The sequence below is a fragment of the Erpetoichthys calabaricus genome, chromosome 1 (genome assembly GCF_900747795.2).
Source record: "Erpetoichthys calabaricus chromosome 1, fErpCal1.3, whole genome shotgun sequence".
Classification (NCBI taxonomy): Eukaryota; Metazoa; Chordata; class Cladistia; order Polypteriformes; family Polypteridae; genus Erpetoichthys; species Erpetoichthys calabaricus.
In genome coordinates, this window is record NC_041394.2 from 76,086,385 (window position 1) to 76,106,126 (window position 19,742).

Genomic DNA, 19,742 nt, shown 5'->3' on the forward strand with positions numbered 1-19,742 from the left:
GTTATTTAGATTGTCAGCATCTCAACTGACATAAAAGAATCACCCTGTTATCAAAAATACTTCAGAAATGTAAAGCATATTTGTGTACTAAATAAAACTTGTTTTGCTGTATTAAAAGCCCTTTTTAAAACATGCTATGAATACATATACTATAAAATATATATAAAAAGCCTAATTAGTGAAGGGTTTAAAGTGAACGCATAATACACTTCTGATTAAGTTTGCCTCTCTTATGGTCATCCTTGTATACGTGTGTGTGTGCGTGCGTGGGTGCGTGCGTGCGTGCGTGCGTAATGTTTATAAATTTTTGGTGTTAGTAATACATCTTAAATAGGTAACTATTATGTATGTTAATTTCAACAATTTAGTTTTTATGCAGTAACTTTTCTAAACCATCCCAAAAGAGCAGTGTCCTAGTTTTTAATTCATTATAAAAACAATGGCATACCTGAAACAAGATTCTGTCATGTCTCCATTTGTTAGGACAGTGAGCAAGCTGAAGAACATGACAGAAGGTAGTTATGTTAACAAACATATCCGCTTGATTTCTGTTCACAGCCAGTGTCAGTGACCAAGAAAACTGGGGATAGTACACTGTCCCAGGAACCTGTGAGTACTGCATATATAGAAAATTATAATTGATGCTTCATTAATATAGAATTCCTTGTACACGTACTGTAGCAGCGAGCACCAAAGATTGCAGATTTTATCCACAGTATAATTGTGATGTTTCTCGTTTGTGATGTTTCTCGTTTCTAAAGAATTCCAGTTCACTAAAAGATAACATCCATCCTGTAGTTTAGTAGCATGAGTAGTTTCTCTGCCTTAGTTAGCTATAAAGATCTTAAATAGTAGTCTTTAGTCTTCCTTTATATATAGAGAGAGAGATATAGATAGAGATAGATAGATAGATATATAGATATGTATAAAGATAGAGATTTGTATAGAGAGATAAATAAATGTATTCTCTTTGCTTGATCAAATTCAGTATGCACCGACTCATTAGTTCTGTACACTATAGATACATCGACCATTATGACATTTCTTTTTAAAACTTTTCTAAATAAATGTGCATCACAGTTTAAAAGGAAAACACAAAACAAAGAGTTTGTATATGTCTCATAGCAAAAAAAGACCCATTTTGCAGAAACAAATAGTAGTAGTGTTTGCTTTTCTTAAATTACAATGACATTAACTAAAACATGTATCATGAAAAGTGGTAGTATTTTACAAATCTGTTAATTTTCATTTATGAAAGTTGATTGGGGATTATCTAAAAATTGCCTTATTTAAAAGGTTTAGATCATAGGTCTTTCCATTTAATTATGAAAAATAGGATTAGCACTGCTGACCCTTTGTTTTAAAGAGAGTTCTATTTTCAACTTGTATGACTTGTTGAAAATTGCATTTGTTCATTTTTAATATTTTATTTTCTTTAGAAAAAAAATACACCTAGCAATCATTGTCAAAGCAAATGAGACTACCAGCCTATGAAAAAATATGCATTTAGTCTTATAATCACGTTTTAATCACGTTCTTGATTGTATTCACCCTGTAGTAGAATTTTAAGTTTATGTATTTGTTTGAAATATTGGGGAAAAAAACTATTTGTCCTATGATCACCCAATCAGTTTTAACATGTTTTGTGTTTCCTGTAATATGTTTAGTGTGTCTTTTTTCCTTGTTTTTGTTATGAAGTATTAGTTCATCAATTCAAATTTTATTTAATATGTGTAAAATTCTAGCATATCTGCAGAATTATGTAAATGTGGAAAACATTGAAAAAAGTTTGTTTTGCTAATATTTTATCCTGGACATAGTTAAACAAAGCACTGTTCCAAAATTAATGTGAAGCCTCTTCTTAATATTATTTTAGGGCTCAGAAACTGAGTCTGTCAATGGTTCAGGCAGAGATAGTGGCTTGGCAGAATCTTCTCGCGTGGATTCAAAAATAGAACCATCAAGCTCTGCAACAATGCCAGCTAAAACCTCTACAGAGACTGCTGATGGTGAAATCATAGAAGGAATTTTATGTCGCAAACAAGAAATGGAATCATTCACAAAGAAAGCTGCAAGCAGGTGAGCCAGGAACCTTTTTAATTGTGCTTTTACATTTATCTGAAATCATTATATTTTAATACGCATAAACATTTTTATTTCTGTTGTACGTCATAAAATACACATTTTGTATTGTAGATCTTGGCAGAATGTGTACTGTGTCCTTCAGAAAGGAGGAAGTCTTGTGTTTTATAAAGATGCCAAAAGTGTTACCAGTGGATCCATGTACCATAATGAATTGCCAATCAGCTTAACTGAAGCTACATGTGAGGTAGCTCATGACTATAAGAAGAGGAAACATGTTTTTAAGTTACGGTAAGTAAAGAATATGCCTCATAAATTCTGAAAATGTTCGTGTAATGACCATCAGCAAATAGATTTATTTTTTTTAATAATGCAGACAAGTCTACAGGATAATTGTGCTTAAGATTTATTTACAGTCTTCTATGTAGGAAGTAATCAAGCTGGCAATGCACTATAGAAACTGTTTAGGAACGTGGTCTAGCTCTTATTCTTCCCACAATTAAATATGTATTATATTTATATATTATATGTAAATTATGCCATATTTTACTGTGGGTATATAAAATGGATTTCTGTAGTTAGTTGAATCTGCCTTTGTATTATGCCTTTCACAAATAAAAAGTACACCTATGACAAGTCTCTTTCAAAGCAAATGAGTACAATTTACATAAAATACAAGGGTAGTCAGTATATAAATTACAAAGACACAAACTTTACGTAGAATATCTATAGAAATTTGTGAATATGTTGACACTGTAAGATAACATAACATCAGTACAATAGGATAAGATCAGAATACAGTTTTACTATAGCAGATGAAAGTGCAAGGCATGAGTGGTGGATTTTTAAGCATAATTTAAATGGGATCATTGGGTGAGAGCTCCAGAGAAGAGGAACTGCAAAGCCGTAAGAGCAATTGCCAAGAGTTACATAAAGAGTATTTGGAATTTTGAAAACAAAGGATTTTTGTTGAGTAAAGGTTATTATTGAAGTAAGATAAGAGAATGACTAAGGTAAATGGCATTACCAAGTTTCATATTTTGCGCCGTTTGTACAGTGTATTGGATTGTTAACAATAAAAGCTCTTTTAAAATTGTCCCTGATTTCTAACTTGTAACACCCATTTTTCTGTTCAGTTCTTCTGATGAGGGATTCATCTGTCACACTGAACCTTTTTCCTAGGGCATTTTAACAGAAAAAAAAAGCGTTTGACTGAAATTATAAAAACTATGAAATTATAAACTCAGTTGTTGATGAGGGAAGCCTTTGCAAGTTTATGTACCAGGACCCTCTGAATATTTATTTACCTTTACACAGTTATGTGCCTATGCATATACCTGTTCATATTTTACATAATTACATGAATGTGTAAATGACACATTGTGTTTTATATATGCAAGTTTAAATCTAAATTAAAGCTGTTGGCTTCCTAAAGAATACTTATGCATCCATTCATCTTCTGCAGTACTGTGTATTCACTTTTGGGCATACTGTACCTGCTTGTGTCCACTGCTATTATAGTCCTCTTGTATGTAAAATGATGGTATATGCTATGGTATAGTAATACACAAAGTGGCACCAAGCAGTAAGAAACAATTTTGTTCAGCAAAAGTAATTTTGAATGATGTGTAACTTCTTGTTTTGCTTACAGAGAGAAATGCATATTTGCAGATAGATATTTTTTGCTTATGAAACGTGGTCTTATATGAATTATTGAAACTATGTGTGGGGGTGTTTTCAAGACAAAAGCAGCTTAATTTTCTTTGTGTCTGCCACTGATGCATGGTTGAAGATGTACAGCTGATGCCTGTATTCATTGTCTTTGAAGTTTACAATTTTTTTTCAGATGTACTAATTATTCATATTTTGGTTTACTGTATATTCCAAACTTTTTCAAAACAAATTAACTTTCTTTGACTAAAAAAAGTTAGTCAAAAGTTAGCACGCATATTGTGCTTATACAGTTGTGCCTGTTATTGGGTTAACAAATCTGGTTTTTAATGAAGCACATTTCTCTATCCTGAATTTTGAATTCTTAAACTGTTATGGGGTATTAAATCTTTTATTGTTTTAGTCTGAAAATGTTTATCTACTTGCAGGTTGAATGATGGAAAAGAATATCTGTTTCAGGCAAAAGATGATGTAAGTTTTCCTACAATACCTAAAATCTCTCTGGTTTTCTCACTCGCTTGTTTGTTTACATGAGTGTAACATACTTTTTACATCTGTAATCAAAAATTGTTTACCAATAATTAATTGCAGTGATCAGCACTAGGTGAAGCTATTTCAAGTTGTGCCCATTATATATGAAATGATTGAAAACTAAACAGTATCAGACTGTTGACTACTGTAACACGTTGTTCTACTTTATGCAGCTGCATTTTCGCTAAATTACCAAAGTTCAGCAGCTCTAGCATAAAAATTGGGATTCAGTAAAACCCTGATGCACAGAAATGGTTCCACAGAAAAAATATCTTCATTTTTAAAAGTTTTAGTTAAAATTCAAAGTAAAACAGTTCACACAAAAAAGAGAAAATTGAAATAGCAAAAAAAAAAAGAAAAGTACTTGTTAAGAAAGGTTCTGTTCAAAGCTTAGATCTTGTTACATTTCTTTAAGTTTGCTTATTCATTAAATCATTTCCAAACGTTTCTGAACCATTTCAAAACAGCCAGAAAACTGAATGCCTATCCCATTTCTAAGTTGAAAATGGGTCTTTTAAATCTATACCATTGTCTATGTCTATGAAAGTAATGTATATTCCATTCAAATGAAGCAAACACTAATATGAGTTTAACTCAAAGCTTTAACTTTCTAAGATTGGCTCTTACACTTTATCTTAAGGTATTTAATACAGTCTGAATACTGAAAAACTATGTGTAAAGAACTGTGTTTTATTGCTTTAGAACTTCAGGTTGCATCTTTTTTCTATCTCTAATCTTTCATTTAATTTCATTGATCAACAAAACATTCTGCTTTAGTTTGTGTATTGATTATATAATTCACTGTGTTGTTATTTCAACAAATTCAGTGATATTTAATCCTGTAGGCTATTTTAAGTCTGTTAATTATAAACATTTGTAACATTTTGGGGATGTTTAGCTCCATGCAAAATAAAACCAGTTATTTTAATATTGTCTAGATATAAGTGTGATATTTGTTTAGTGAATGTAGTTATAGATTTTTTTTACTTAGCAAACAGTGGCATGAATATTTGAATTTTTATTAGTGGGGATTGGCTAAATGCATTCTTTTGTGACTGATTAAAGATTTTATTTTTGTATGCAAGAGATTGGAAACATTATACACATTGTCTATAGCAGTGCTTCCCAAACTCGGTCCTGGGGACCCACTGTGGTTGCAGGTTTTTAATTGGACCCCTGGGTTAATTAAGTGAACTGTTATTTCCCACATTGAGAACAATATAGAAATTAGTAAACTAAGTTTTTAATAAAATATATATATATATATATATATATATATATTAAAATGTACTAAGCAGTTATATGGGAATAATGTATTTTTTCTTTTTGACAACATTTTCATCTTGATTTTCATTCTACTTTTCCAGGTGTTCTAATTGTTTAATTGATCTATTTACTAATTAGTGGGTCTTACGCTAAAGTAGTTGTAGCCTTTGATTATTCAATGTTGTTTACCTGGGTGTCTGCTTTGCTCGTTTTTATTTGTCATTAATAAAATACAACGCAGGGGGAAAGCTGCACAGATAAATGGCAAAATATAATGAAATCAACAAAAGAGAGTTATGCATTTAAATCTATAGCAAAATTAGAAATATTTCTAAATGTGTTCTAAATGTAAAAATTCTGCTGTGCTTTTCTGAATGTAGAATAAGAGAAGCAAAAATTAAATGAGATCAGTGTTATCAGGTGTTGTTACTGATTAGTAATCTGCTGAACGCATGCTAAAGAGATGCAGTCGGTTCAGCTGCTGTCTTGCTCCTGCTGCTGGCGAGTAGGGCTGCAACTGATGATTATTTTGGTAGTCAACTAATCGTTCAATTTTTTTTTTCGATTAGTCACAATTATTTCATGCCTGACTATTTTGATGCCTGCGACCTGTGGTTGCACATCCTGTTCTGGGCTCCAGTGCATGTCTTACCTCATCTGCTCATGTCAGTCCACCTGTGAAAGTCACCCTGATGTCTCTGCATTAACACGATTAAAATTAATAATAATCAAATTAAAATAACAACCAGTGAAACATATGAATTTGAAAATAATCAGATGTTTTATGTTAGTGTGACCATCACAATAAAAAAGAAATACATTAAACAATACAAACGAAAGTGCACATAGTCTTTAAATAAAAAAAGTGCATTTACTGTAACTTAACCAAAAATGGCCACTGGTGTGCCTTAAAGTCCAAAAGTTTAAATAAAGTTTCAATTCAAATAAAATTATACAATAATGTACAGTTTATAAAAGATTCAGTTCATATATTCCTGGTTGCAGTGGAGGAACGTGAGCATTTCAACATGCTCTGGTGTGAGGCTGGCTCTCTTCTTTGAGACAATGTTCCCAGCTGTTGAGAAGAGACGCTTAGAAGGAGTAGAGGTAGCAGGAATACACAAGAATGATTTTTCAGACAGACAAAGATGTTTTAATCACACTCTGAAGGAAAAGTGTTGTAGTTTATCACATCATGTACTATATTATGCCAAAATAAAAAAAAAAATAACTGACTAAAATACGTAACAAACTAATTACTGCCAGCACGCCGGAGCCGAGTATATTCGGAAAAGTACATTTGTTGAACGCCGCAACCAGCTAGAGTCGGTTTCCAGTGCAATTTGGAAGCATGCCGAAGCGGAGTATATTCGGTGACATACATTAATTGAACCCTGCAACCGGCTATATTTGCTTCACAGAGCAATTTGCCAGCACACCGAAGCTGATCAGTCAGAGCCGTATATTCGTTGAGCAGCCAGCTCATGACCACTGCCGGCCCCGGCAGAACTGCAGCACCACTGTTTCTGGGATTCAGCCGCTGCACTAGATGAGCCTGCAATCATCAGCGTTTACCTCTGTGTGTTCGCATGCAGACAGTTCAAGCGCAGTTGGCTCGGTGATTTACTGAATTTTCAATGGTGTTAGTTGTACCTTGAACATATAATAGATTGTTGCAGTAGTTTTTTTTTTTTTTGTTTCTTTTTTATTTATAGTTTTTACTGTTTATTTGCAGTGTGTAAAATGATCCGTGTTGCAGTTATTGTGATGCTCTTTGCATAAAAAAAAAAAATACGCGTTCCATTAAAATTTCACATTTTCTTTGTGAATTGTGACGTTTACTTAAAAAGTGCAGCTAAAAAGTATTTGGCATCCAGGGGTGCATTAAACCCCAAGTATGTGTCGTTAAGGGTTAACAATCATTGTCGAAACCTTGATGTACACATTTTAGTACAAACATCAACGTTAACATACGACACTAACTTTACTCGCTAAAACTTACCTCTCGAGAGACGACGGCGGCATCACAGCTCCAGGATGCTTGCGTTGGTATACTGTGTGCAGTCTTGACAAACAGTAACAAACGATACTGCCCCCAGATGTTCATGTGCACTGCAGTTACAAAAACCAATGTGGTTCTTTGTGACTGGAGCCTGTATTGAAGGTGCTGTTTATGACGCATCGACAATAAAAAAATCCACATCATCGATTTTTTGTAGTCGACGTAGTCGATTACGTCAACTAATCGTTGCAACCCTACTGGCGAGCTGTGTGTTCTGCTTGTTGCACTTTTTGTCAATTATTTAAAAGCCTGTACAGTAGCTGTCCCTTTGCCACTTAGCGTGTCTGCCGCTAGCGTTGTGAACGGCGGGGGCTTTAAATGCACGCTAAGGAGATGCGCTCAGATCATCTTCTGGCTTGCTGCAGTTGCTGTTGGCGAGCGCCGTGTTCTGCTTGTCGTTGTTTTAAGAGCTGGGAGCACATGAAGTGTGTCTGGCAAACGCATTCCAACAACTGCTAGGTTAGATGTCCTTGAACTTGTTTTAAATTGTTTGTAAGTAGGGTGTCACAAAAGCCACAAAGAGCCTTAGCAAGGTTTGGGGCAGCCACCCGTATAATTGGTATCCTGGCTGCAAAGTTGTGAATGTTACACAGCACTGATGTGCACAAAACCGAGTCCAAAGCAGAACTGAGGGAATAGGGAAAAGGTGGAGGCTTTTAAAGGGAAAGACAGGAAGTGAGATCAAAGGGGTCGGGCTTATGAAGGTCTTCAGCCATAGGTTCGAGCCTGGACGTGACATCACAGGAGCCAGAGCCAGCAAGGTATTCTTCCATAGGCTCGGTCCCGGAAGTGACGTCAAGAGGGCCAGATGGAATCTCCCGTAAATGGTCTGCAGGAAAGGGAGAAAAACAGTCGGTGCACTCTGCCACATCCCGGTATGACTTGGAACTGCCCTTACTCAAGCCTTTTAGCTGCCTCCCATGCGCATGTGTGTGTCAAGGGCATGACGTGCAAAAGTCACCTTCTCACGGGTTTTGCTTCCTAAGGTTGTAATGTCTAGTCTTACATGTCGTCAAAGTGTCTCTCTGAGATTATTAGGTCTCGATCACTTCACTCAACATCCCACCCCCCGAGACGTGCTACTCTCCTACAACTTTGCGTCTCTCCCGCTCACATTGTGAAGGGGGGGGGGGGTGGAGATGAATGCGCGCTAAGGAGAAGCAAACGGATCAGCTACTGGCCTTGTGTTGCTTCTGCTGAGGTGCATGTTCTGCTTGTCACGCTGCGCATCAATCATTTAAAAGCTTGTACAGCAGCTGTCCTTCTGTCTCACTGCCTTGTCTCACGTGACATTAACACTAGAATTACCAGAGCCTACGAAAAAACTCATAGATCCGGCCTACCTTAAATCCATTCGCACCTCTACGCCAGCGTCTTTTGTCCTCTAAATGTGACGATAAAGACAAGCTGCAAGCAGCCGGCTATTCCATCCCCCCCGCGGAGTTCTCCCAGCTCATGCCTTGATTGATTATCTTGGGAGTGAAGTGGAGTTTTAGAGTGGAAATAATAGATTGTTATTTGGAACACACGCATTTTATGTGTTCCGTTTCTATAGTATTCTGTGTAAACACATTTTTAAAACAGCAATGTTTTTCATATTTTAGTAGTAAATGACAAAATGTAGGCATAAACTATTTAATGTATGAAGCCTGAAGTCCAGAGATCAAGTAAACACTTTCACAAAAGGTTCAAGGAAAAGAAAACAGCTTCCGTGGCGTAGCGGTAAGATTTGCTGACTTGTAATCAAGAGTCCCCGGTTCGATCCCAACTCACTCCTATATTTGCCGTTTTTAGTAGTGAGCTGCTCGTATTGTTAATATTATACAGTACACACATACACTTGGTTTGCGTCTGTAACACACGGTGTGCATTTATAGGACTTGTAAAAGTTACCTTTTTTTTCACTTTTATTCTCTCTAAATCATAATCACGATACATACTACCGCCCCCCCCCCCCAGGGATCAGACGCTGTTAGTGTTTATTTGAAACTGGGAATAACTGGAGATGTGAGTGGTGTTTTGAGACAATGGAACTGGACATTCTCTCATCTGGAGGGATTAAAGCTGGCACACAAACGCTGGCGAATCTGCCTTCTTCGTATCTCACCGTCACTTGATTTTTTTTTTTATTCAGTTTTATTGAGTGTTCCTGCTCACACTGAATTAGTATGCACCTTATAGTCTGTGATGTCAAAAAAAAAACAAAACAGAGACATAGGTATATATGATATTTGGAATTATTCGTTTTATGACCTGTATAGTACATTTCGGAAAACTTTGTGGTACGGATGCAACATTATTCATATTATTCATATTCATTCGCATAACATCTTGCGGTTTGTAATCAGTGACTGTGTGTGTTTTTTTTTTTTTTCCCCCCCGATCTCCCCTGATCTTGCCAGTCCCCACATGTTGCTGTTTGCCATTTCTTTTGTACTCCAGGACATGCAGAGGAAAGAATAGTACAGAGCAGTAACTTATGCAATCATCAGATTCAAATGTTAACAGTTCACACACACGCAAGGATCGTCCTTCCTACATTTACAATGTGTGTACCTGTTACAATGTACACACTTCTCTCTATGCTGTGGTTTCTATTACACACCTGAAAGAAAGAGACAATATATGTGAAAACATCATCGCACTAATGCAATATTATTTGAAAATGAACAGCATCAGATCGGGTGTGAATTTATGCTGGCGCTGTTACTTAGAGTCAGATCAGGAGGGGCGGGGTGCGGTGACACTCAGTTTACTTTCCTGGGGAAAGCAGCTATCTGGAACAGAAGCTTGTCGATGTTGAATCCTCCTTTTCTTTTTCCATCGCCTTTTCTAGTAAGATGCGACGACGAAGTCCCTCTGCAAGCTGAGCCATGAACACTCTTCATTTCTCAGTGGCCCCCGTGCATGCTCTGGTAATTCTAGTGTTAAAGTGTCTCTCGTGGGACATCAAATTGTCTTCTGAGAAGATCACGTCTCGTCTCCCTGCCAAGATTTTTTTTTTTTTTTATAATAGATAACTGAATTATAAATTTTAAATGTCTCAAGTCAGTGCCTTTTCAGTTTTGATACAGTATGCCACATTAGATTGTTGAACAAATAGGGTGTGAATTAAGCAACTCTTAAATATGGGTTACAGAGTGATATCATAGTTTAACACTGACGTGAGTGGGAAAATTAAGTATAAATGCCAACAAGAAACAAAATGATTACAATATAGTAGTCTGCCCCTTCATGTGATCATTTTCCTGTGTAATGTATAAAACTGTAATATGGCTTTCTTATTTAACATTTATGAGTTCCATACTGTGCATCATCTCATTATAGTAAGATTTGAAGTATGATGGTTAAAATTACAATTTTGTAGCATAAGGAATGATGCCAGATTTTTATTCCCCACCATTGAGTGTTGTGCTGATGCTTAAGGGGTTGTGGTGAAGTAACAACAACATTTATTTATATAGGACATTTTCATACAAATGGTGTAGCTCAAAGTGCTTTACAAATGAAGAAGGAAAGCTTTATATGGAACAAAAATAAGATTATCCAATACTAAGTAACAAAGAATAAAGTAAGTTCAGATGGCCAGTAGGACAGAAAAAACAAACAAAAAAAAAAAAACTCCAGATGGGCTTGAGAAAAAAACAAAATCTGCAGGGGTTCCAAAGCCAACAGACTACTCAGCCCCCACTGGGCATTCTACCTAACATAGATGATCTAATTCAGTCCTCATGGTTTTCACGCTTCACATGAAAGAATTTTGATGATGGTAATTTGAATATCTGGGGTACTGCCTTCAATCCATCAATGCAGGGACCACATGGTGCCTTGCCTTGATCAGGTGGTGGTGGTGGAGGCGCAGATCGCCAGTACACATATAGCTTAACAGAGATACACTGAAATGTAGCTATGAGAAAGCCATGTTTAAAATAATGTATTTTTATTAATTTTTTTAAAATTTTCCACCGTATTAGCCTGGCAAATTTATATCAGTTAACTATTCCAGATTTTAGGTGTATAATGGCAGAAGGCTGCCTCACCACTTCTTTGAAGTTTAGCTCTTAGAATTATAAACACACTTATTCGAATATATAAGGTTCCAATTTGAAGTGTAAGGTGACGGGCATTCCAAAATATAGAATGAGGCAAGATTATTTAAGGGTTTGTAAACCATTAGCAGTATTTTTAAGTCAATTCTGAATGGCACAAGTAACCAGTGTAATGATATCAAAACTGGAGAGATGTGCTTAGACTTTCTTTTCCTAATTAAGACTCTGGCAGCTGCATTCTGCACTAGTTGCAACCGATTGATGTCTTTCTTGGGTAGTCCTGAAAGGAGTGTGTTACAGTAATCTAGCTTGTCAACTAAAAACAAAGTTGAACTAATTTTTCAGCATCTTGCAAAGTTGTAAGAGATCTAACTTTTGCTATATTCCTTAAGTGAAAAAGTGCTGTTTTGGTAATCTATGTAATTTAACATACAGGTCAGTCAATAATTACCCCTAAATTCTTTACCTCTGTCTTGACTTGTAAGCCTAATGGATCAAGTTTATTTCTAATACCCTCAACTATATACATTTTTGCCAATCAGTAAGATTTCTGTTTTCTCATTATTTGGTTTGTGAAAATTACTACTCATCCATTCAGAAACACAAGTGCAACATTGGGTTAGTGAACCAAGAAAGTCATCATTAATAAGCATAGTTGTGTGTCATCAGCATACTGTAGCTGTGGTAGCTCGTGTTATGCCTTGAGATAATCAGACCTAATGGAAGCATGTACATCGAGAAGGGCAGTGGACCCAGGATAGATCCTTGTGGAACACCATATAGAATATCATGTGTCTTCGAAGTATAAGTACCACAACTAACAAAGAATTTCCTACCTGTTAAGTAAGACTCAAACCAACTGAAGACCTTACCGGAGAGGCCCACCCACTGACTAAGGCAATTTATAAGAATATTGTGATCAGTGGTATCAGTTGCTGCACTCGGATCTAAAAGGATGAGAACAGATAAATGACCTCTGTCTGCATTAATCTGCAAATCATTTACTGCTTTAACCAGTGCAATTTCTGTACTGTGATTTGTTCTAAACTCTGATTGAAACTTGCAAAAAATAACATGTTTATTCAAGTGATCATTTAGCAGAGTAATGACTGCCTTTTGTAGAATTTTACTTAAAGGCAGGTTAGAAATATGTCTAAACTTGTCAAAAACAGAGGTCGAGGTTATTTTTCTTATTTTTGTATGTTGTGCTACCTGATAGTGTGCTTATCAGGTGGTACTTTGATAAAGCTTGTTTTTATTGGGTCAAGGACGCAGGTGGAAAGTTTCAGTTGGGAGATTATTCTGCATAGATCAGGTAAATCTATCCTGGTGAAACAATTTAATTCACTTAAAATGGAATAATGGGATTTTATTGGATCAGCTATTGGGGGGTATACTATATTATTTCTAATATCATTAATTTTGTGTTTAAAAACTATAGCAAAAGCATCACAAGTTTTACTGGTAGTTTTTTGGAGTCATTCCATTGAGTGACCTGGGTTTAGCAAGCAAGTAGAGAATAAAACTCTTGGATTACCAGCATTATTATTTATAATTTTAGAGAAGTGGAACTGCCTCTACAGACAGACTTTGTTGTTGTATTCCGTTATTTTAGCCTTAATTATTTCATAGTGAACTATCAAATTTAGTTTTTCTCCATTTGTGTTTGTCTCTCCAGCATGTTTTCTTTAAATCAGACACTCTTTGGGTTTTCCATGGTATGATAGTGCTGGGTGGTCTTTTAACTATCTTTACAAGAGCAACTATCAGCAGCAGCTCTCACTTTAGCATTAAAATTTTCCACCTTACTATTTATATTATTATTGCTATTATGGTAAGCACTACAAATTGACTGGTTGTTTAGAATGTTAGCAAACTTTGAAGTTGCATATGTATCAAAATAGCATTTTTTAACAATATGCTTCTCATTAGTTGTAGCTGTCATTATTTCTACATTAAATATGAAAAAATGGTCTGATAAGCCAATATTCACGATCTGCCACACGTCAACTTTTAATCCTTTAGTAAACACTAAATCTAGCATGTAACCCCCCAGTGTGTAGCCTGGCAAACATCAAAAGAGTGCAGGATGTTCATAAATTCCATTTGCTTTCGGGTCACACTGGTTGTCGATATGAAAATTTAAAGTCGCCAACAATCAGGAACCTGTCATGGTTGGTTAATATATTTCACACAAAGTTTGAGAATTCTTCAATGAAGGACGCATTATATTTAGGAGGTCTATACACGGACAATACTAGAGACTGAGAAACTCCTTGAATAACAATGGCATGATACTCAAATGACGTGAACATACCAAAGCCGACATCTTTACGCTCTACCCGGCTCAAGTAAATACATGTTAAGCTTCCACCTTTTTTTTTTTTTTTTTTTTTTTTTTTTTTTTTTTTAACCTTGGTGTACCAAATAAGAAAAGTTATAATTTGGAGGTGCAGATTCTGTTAAAATTGCCACATCATCAGAAGTGAGCCACATTTCACTTCACTGAAAGAGTCAATTTTGTTATCGCTAATAATATCGATGTAAAACATCTTGTTGGGTAACGGTCTAACATTTAATAAGGCCATATTTTTAAGTCTTGGCTGGTGGTAGTAGTAGGTTATGTCATTATTGCCACATTCCATAAACTGGTTGCCTGCATGATTATACAAAATATACATTACCAACATCAGATTGATATAAAAAGTACCTCTTATGCAGTGCAACTTATCTGTTGTGACTTACAGATGTGTACCGTAAGCAGTAAAATAACTGAGTATGGTTTTTAGACATCATCTTGTGGAAATCAGTTGTATCAATTCTTACTTAATAGTCTCTGTATATATTATAAAAAAAAAAAAAAACATCCCAAGAGATGTAACCACGTCCGGGGCCGGAAGCTCCACAAGACAAGAGCTTATGCAAAGAGATCTGGAAAAGTCCTGCCCACATAACCACGCACACGGTTCAATCATTTCTCAGTTGTGTGAATGCTATTGTCAGACACATATTTTGTAGAGAGAAAGAAACGATATTCACTCACAGGCAGTTATACGTTGCCTTGTCATGATGTAATTCCAAACACAGAATCAAAATTCAATGTGATATTGATGAAAAGGAAAAAGAGATCGAATATATGGACATAGGTGATATGACAGAAATGCGCCGCACGAGATGTAGATCTTGTGGCTTAGCAGCAGCAAACCAGCAGCTAATCAAGCAAAGAGGAGGTGTAAAAAAAAAAAAAAAAAACTTTCCCATTGTAGCACTGTTTAAGAGGGGGTGTCAGAGGAGCGACCGCATCTCCTTGGGGTGCGTTCAGCCCCCCTCTTTACAATGCGAGCGGCAGAGACGCGAAGTGGCTGGCTGGTGCGTAGCACAGGCCGGTTTGGCAAGCGAAGCGAGCAGGGGGCAAAGCCCCTTAGTATTTTTAAAAGATACATTAGATAGATAGATGGATATATACTTTATTACTTTATTAATCCCACAGGTAAATTCACAATCTACAGTAATCCCTCACTTATCGCGGAGATAGGTTCCAAGGCCGACCGCGATAACTGAATTTCCGCAAAGTAGGGACACTTTATTTAATTATTTAACGTGTATTTGGACGTTTTTAAACCCTCCCTGTATTGTTTACAACCCACCATTTACTCTATTAAAAACAGGGACAACTGCTAAGCAATATGAAATCGGTAGATAAGTTTACACTTACTGTATAGCGAAGTACACGTAGCAGCTTGTAGGCGGTCATGACGTCGTCAACCTTGTTGCAAAGATTCCTAAAGCAGATTCCATCCAGACTACTGCCTTATCACGTCCACTTGCAACTCGTTTTGCACCCTGGTTAAAGGACACTGCGGCCGTAGATCTTATATGCTTTTCCTCCTTTTTAAATAAAGAGAATCAATGTCCTGCAGCGGTGTAGCTGTTCCCTTCCTTCAACATATCCAAAACTTTTACCTTTTCTGCAATCATTTGCATCTTCTGTTGGTGCTTGGACACGGCCCCTGAAGCATTAGCACGTTAATGATGAATGAGTGAGATGAGACTTCCTGGTTAATGCAACACTCCGTTGCTGAGCCAATCAGCAGCACACAGGAACTTAACTGCGTGCTCTGATTGGGTAGCTTCTCAGCCATCCGCCAATAGCATCTCTTGTATGAAATCAACTGGGCAAACCAACTGAGGAAGCAAGTAAACAGACCCGTTGTCTGCAGAAACCCGCGAAGCAGCGAAAAATCCGCGAAAAGTGAACCGTGAAGTAGCGAGGGATTACTGTACTGGAAAGGCTGCCACTCGCGGCGGCGCCTGAGTGTGAATGATTATGGATTTTCAGTACCATATACCCATGTACAGGTTGGAAATGTCAGCATCCTGCTTTCCATAGCTTCCAATAAGAGATCAACAAACACCTCAATGTATATAGTGATATGTTGGATTGTTGATGAGAGGCTAAGCCTAGACTTTCAAGGATGATAAGTTTACTTACCTATAAACATGTTCCTGAAAGCTTGAATGGACTTCTCAAACTTTCTGCCCAACTTTTAAGGCAGTTTTCCAGAAGAGACAACCTCAAAGTAGGGATTGCATTTATAGTAGGGGGATAAACTTTGACTTGAAAAAGCAGAAACACACCAAATAGGCCTAGATAGGAAGTCTGATCTGGAGACATACTAGAACAATATTTGTGTGTGTGTGAATGTATATTTAATAAAACTTTGCCAGATACACTTATGAAATGTTCTAAAACCAAGGTAAAAACTTCTACCATTTAATACTGATCTTCTGCACTTTAGTTTGCCCTGTTTATTAACTGTATAAACTGTCTCAGTGCATTAACAAAGTAACAAAAATTACAAAATTTGAGTTAACAGTACCTATGAATTCCTGCAGTGGAATAAGGGTTTGTAAAATGGAAAATAACTTAATGAACATTGATATCTACCTTTATGGGCATTCAATCCAAATGTATTTAATTTAATTTAATAATGTTTAATATTGGTTCAAAACATTGTTCTCTTAGGTAGTTTCTAAAACCTAAATACACTTTGAGCCTTATTCACTTAAAATGTCTGTAATCACTTGTGTTTCTTGTAGGTGGAGATGAATGCTTGGATTCAGTCTGTTTCAACAGCCATTTCAGCTGCAGGGAGTGCACGGGAGAGTTGTGGCGAGAGATCTCCTGGAGCCCCCAAGGGCTTGAGCCGTGCCATGACTATGCCTCCTATATCGCCAAGCAGTGCAGAAGGCGGAGGCGTTGTAATGAGGAATAAAGAAGGCAAAGAAAGAGACAGAGAAAAAAGGTTCAGCTTCTTCAGCAAAAAGAAATGAGCGCCTAAATAGCAAGCAATTATTATATAACTTCTTTTGTTTTTTCTCTTTAATTCCCTGTGGATATTTGGGCTGAATTTAATTTTTGAGAACATTTACGTTAATGTGACTCTGAAGGACATTGTGTTTTTCATTTTTGTTATTGCTTTTATTTTTTTATTTTTTGAAAATATTTTAAACAAATATTTAAGTATATTATGAAAAAAGAAGAGGATGGTAAAGAAGATGTGGAGATAAACTGATCACATTCAATTCTATATGCTTAAGGCAAAAAAAAAAAAAAATGAGGAAAAAAAAAGTGATGCAAAGCCGTTGTGTAATTTTTATGAAGTATTTACACTGGCATCCAGGCATCACTCACTACAATAACAATTGGAACCAAGAAATGCAGTTTGAAAACATGATGTTTTAAGAAATGCTTTATATATATTAAAATATATATATAATATAAAAATATGGAAGAGGAGGATATTTTATGAGTATTAACAACAGTTAAGAACTGCAGTGTTGCAGCTGTGCATGTTTAGTTTGCATTTCTATTCTTGGGTAAAAGAGAAGGTAACACTCACAGGTTTTATTTAAGATTTTTTTCTTTCATGCATTTTTTTTTCTTCTTTAGCCTTTTATCCTTATTGGGAATACATTTGTTGTGGAACACTAGTATGAAAAGTTAATATAAGGCGTGAAGGGGTTAATTTTTGTAGGATGCAGCTGGCAGTGGTAAGGTAGTGTTATCCACACACACTATATAATATAATATAATATATATAGTGTGTGTGTGTTTAAATGTATATCTCTATGTGGAGATATAGCATATACAAAATATATATATATATGAAATATTAAAAAAATATCTCCTGCATTTATGGAAGGTAACTAACCTTGACATGCAATGGAGAACATTGCCTATAAATATTTCAGATATGCAGGATAAAAGTATGCCCTACAAAAATTTGTTGAAAGAATGTTTTTCTTTTTATAAATTCATTAATGGTAATTTTTTTTTTTTTTTTTAAGCCAGAGTAAGAGTAAAAATGCACAAAAGGCACAGTGGGCAGGCAAGCCACAATGGTATTTCACTAGCTGTTCTATTCCTCCTTGGAGCTAAGCATCAGGGAAGTCTCATAACTGACTACATCATATGCGGCTCCACACACACACACACACAACACATCAACTGAGCAGCCCGGACCCTGCTTATTCATGTCCAGGGTAAAGACTTGACACATTGATGTTTGTGTAAAGTCTTCCACAATGGGATTAACCTGCACATTAAAAGTCAACATCCAATAGATAATTAAAATGCCATATTGTGAAACTGCTAACCATTGTGCTGTGCTTTTTATGTGAAACTGGACCTGCCATGTCAAGTATGATCATTGCATGCTGGCAAAGCAAGCCCATGTTAAATACTGGAGTTGTGGTTATCAGGATTCAGTTTACAATGGAGTCTACAATATTGTGACTTTGGGTTTGATAAGTGTGGGATGGTTTGTGGTGTTGGAAAAAGAATGAGGCAAATACTTACTTCATTGTCCTTTATCAGTGAATGGAAATAGTTTTGTTCCTCTGCTGATTTCCAGATGCTTTGTCATGCCTGGTATAGTCTCCAACTTGAATTCTTTTTATAAATAAAGTGCTAAATATCAAGAATATCCGCCTCATGTTGGCTATTTGCTTGAGGTCTCTTAATAAACTAGCATTACATTGACATTTTTGCAAATAAACCAAAAAAACCTTTTTTTCTTGTTTCATTCTCAGCACCTTCCTTCTTCCTACAGATGGGGGTGTTATGCAGAGTGGATGAATTTTGGACTAGCCTTCTGTTCTAATTGGTTATTAATAAACTGCTCAAAAAATTAAAGGAACACTTTGAAAACACATCAGATCTCAACAGGAAAAAAATATTATGCTGGATATCTATGCTGATCTGGACTGGCTAATGTGTTAGGAACGGAAGGATGCCACATGTTTGATGGAAATGAAAATTATCAGCCTACAAAGAGCTGAATTCAAAGACACCCCAAAAATCAAAGTGAAAAAATGTTTCAGCAGGCTAGTTCATTTTGCCAAAATTTCATTGCAGCAACTCACAATCGTAGTCAGTAATTTGTATGGCCCCCATGTGCCTGAATGCATACCTAACAATGTCGGGGAATGCTCCTAATGAGACAACAGATGGTGTCTTGGGGGATCTCCTCCCAGATCTGGACCAGGGCATCACTGAGCTCCTGGACAGTCTGAGGTGCAACCTGGTGGCATCAGAAGGACCTAAACATAATGTTCCAGAGGTGTGTTCTATTGGATTTAGGTCAGGCGAGCATGGGGGCCAATCAGTGGTATCAATTCCTTCATCCTCAAGGAACTGCCTGCATATTTTCGCCACATGAGGCCGGGCATTTTCATGCACCAGGAAGAACCCAGGACCCACTGCACCAGCATAGGGTCTGGCAATTAGTCCAAGGATTTAATCCCAATATGTAATGGCAGTAAAGGTGCCATTGTCTAGCCAGCAGAGGTCTGTGCGTCCCTCCATGGATATGCCTCCCCAGACCATCACTGACCCACCACCAAACCAGTCATGCTGAACGATGTTACAGGCAACATAACATTCTCCACGGCTTCTCCAGACCCTTTCACATGTGCTCAGGGTGAACCTGCTCTCATCTGTGAAAAGCACAGGACACCAGTGGTGGACCTGCCAATTCTGGTATTCTATGTCAAATGCCAGTGAAGCTCCATGCTGC

General features: G+C 36.5%; 1 protein-coding gene across 4 annotated transcripts in view; it reads left to right on the top strand.

The window, feature by feature from the left end:
- LOC114652128 (spectrin beta chain, non-erythrocytic 1) overlaps positions 1-18,648 on the top strand; it is a 316,386-nt gene extending 297,738 nt beyond the window's left edge. For 3 of the 4 annotated variants that reach the window (XM_051935324.1, XM_051935326.1, XM_051935334.1), the window contains 5 exons: positions 559-609; positions 1,877-2,079; positions 2,197-2,373; positions 4,182-4,224; positions 16,762-18,648. In XM_051935324.1, the coding sequence (XP_051791284.1) occupies positions 559-609; positions 1,877-2,079; positions 2,197-2,373; positions 4,182-4,224; positions 16,762-16,995 (708 nt within the window). In that variant the 3' untranslated portion in view covers positions 16,996-18,648. The remainder of the gene's footprint in view (positions 1-558; positions 610-1,876; positions 2,080-2,196; positions 2,374-4,181; positions 4,225-16,761) is intronic. The other variant, XM_028802342.2, reaches the window with a different exon arrangement.
- The last annotated feature ends 1,094 nt before the right edge of the window (positions 18,649-19,742 follow it).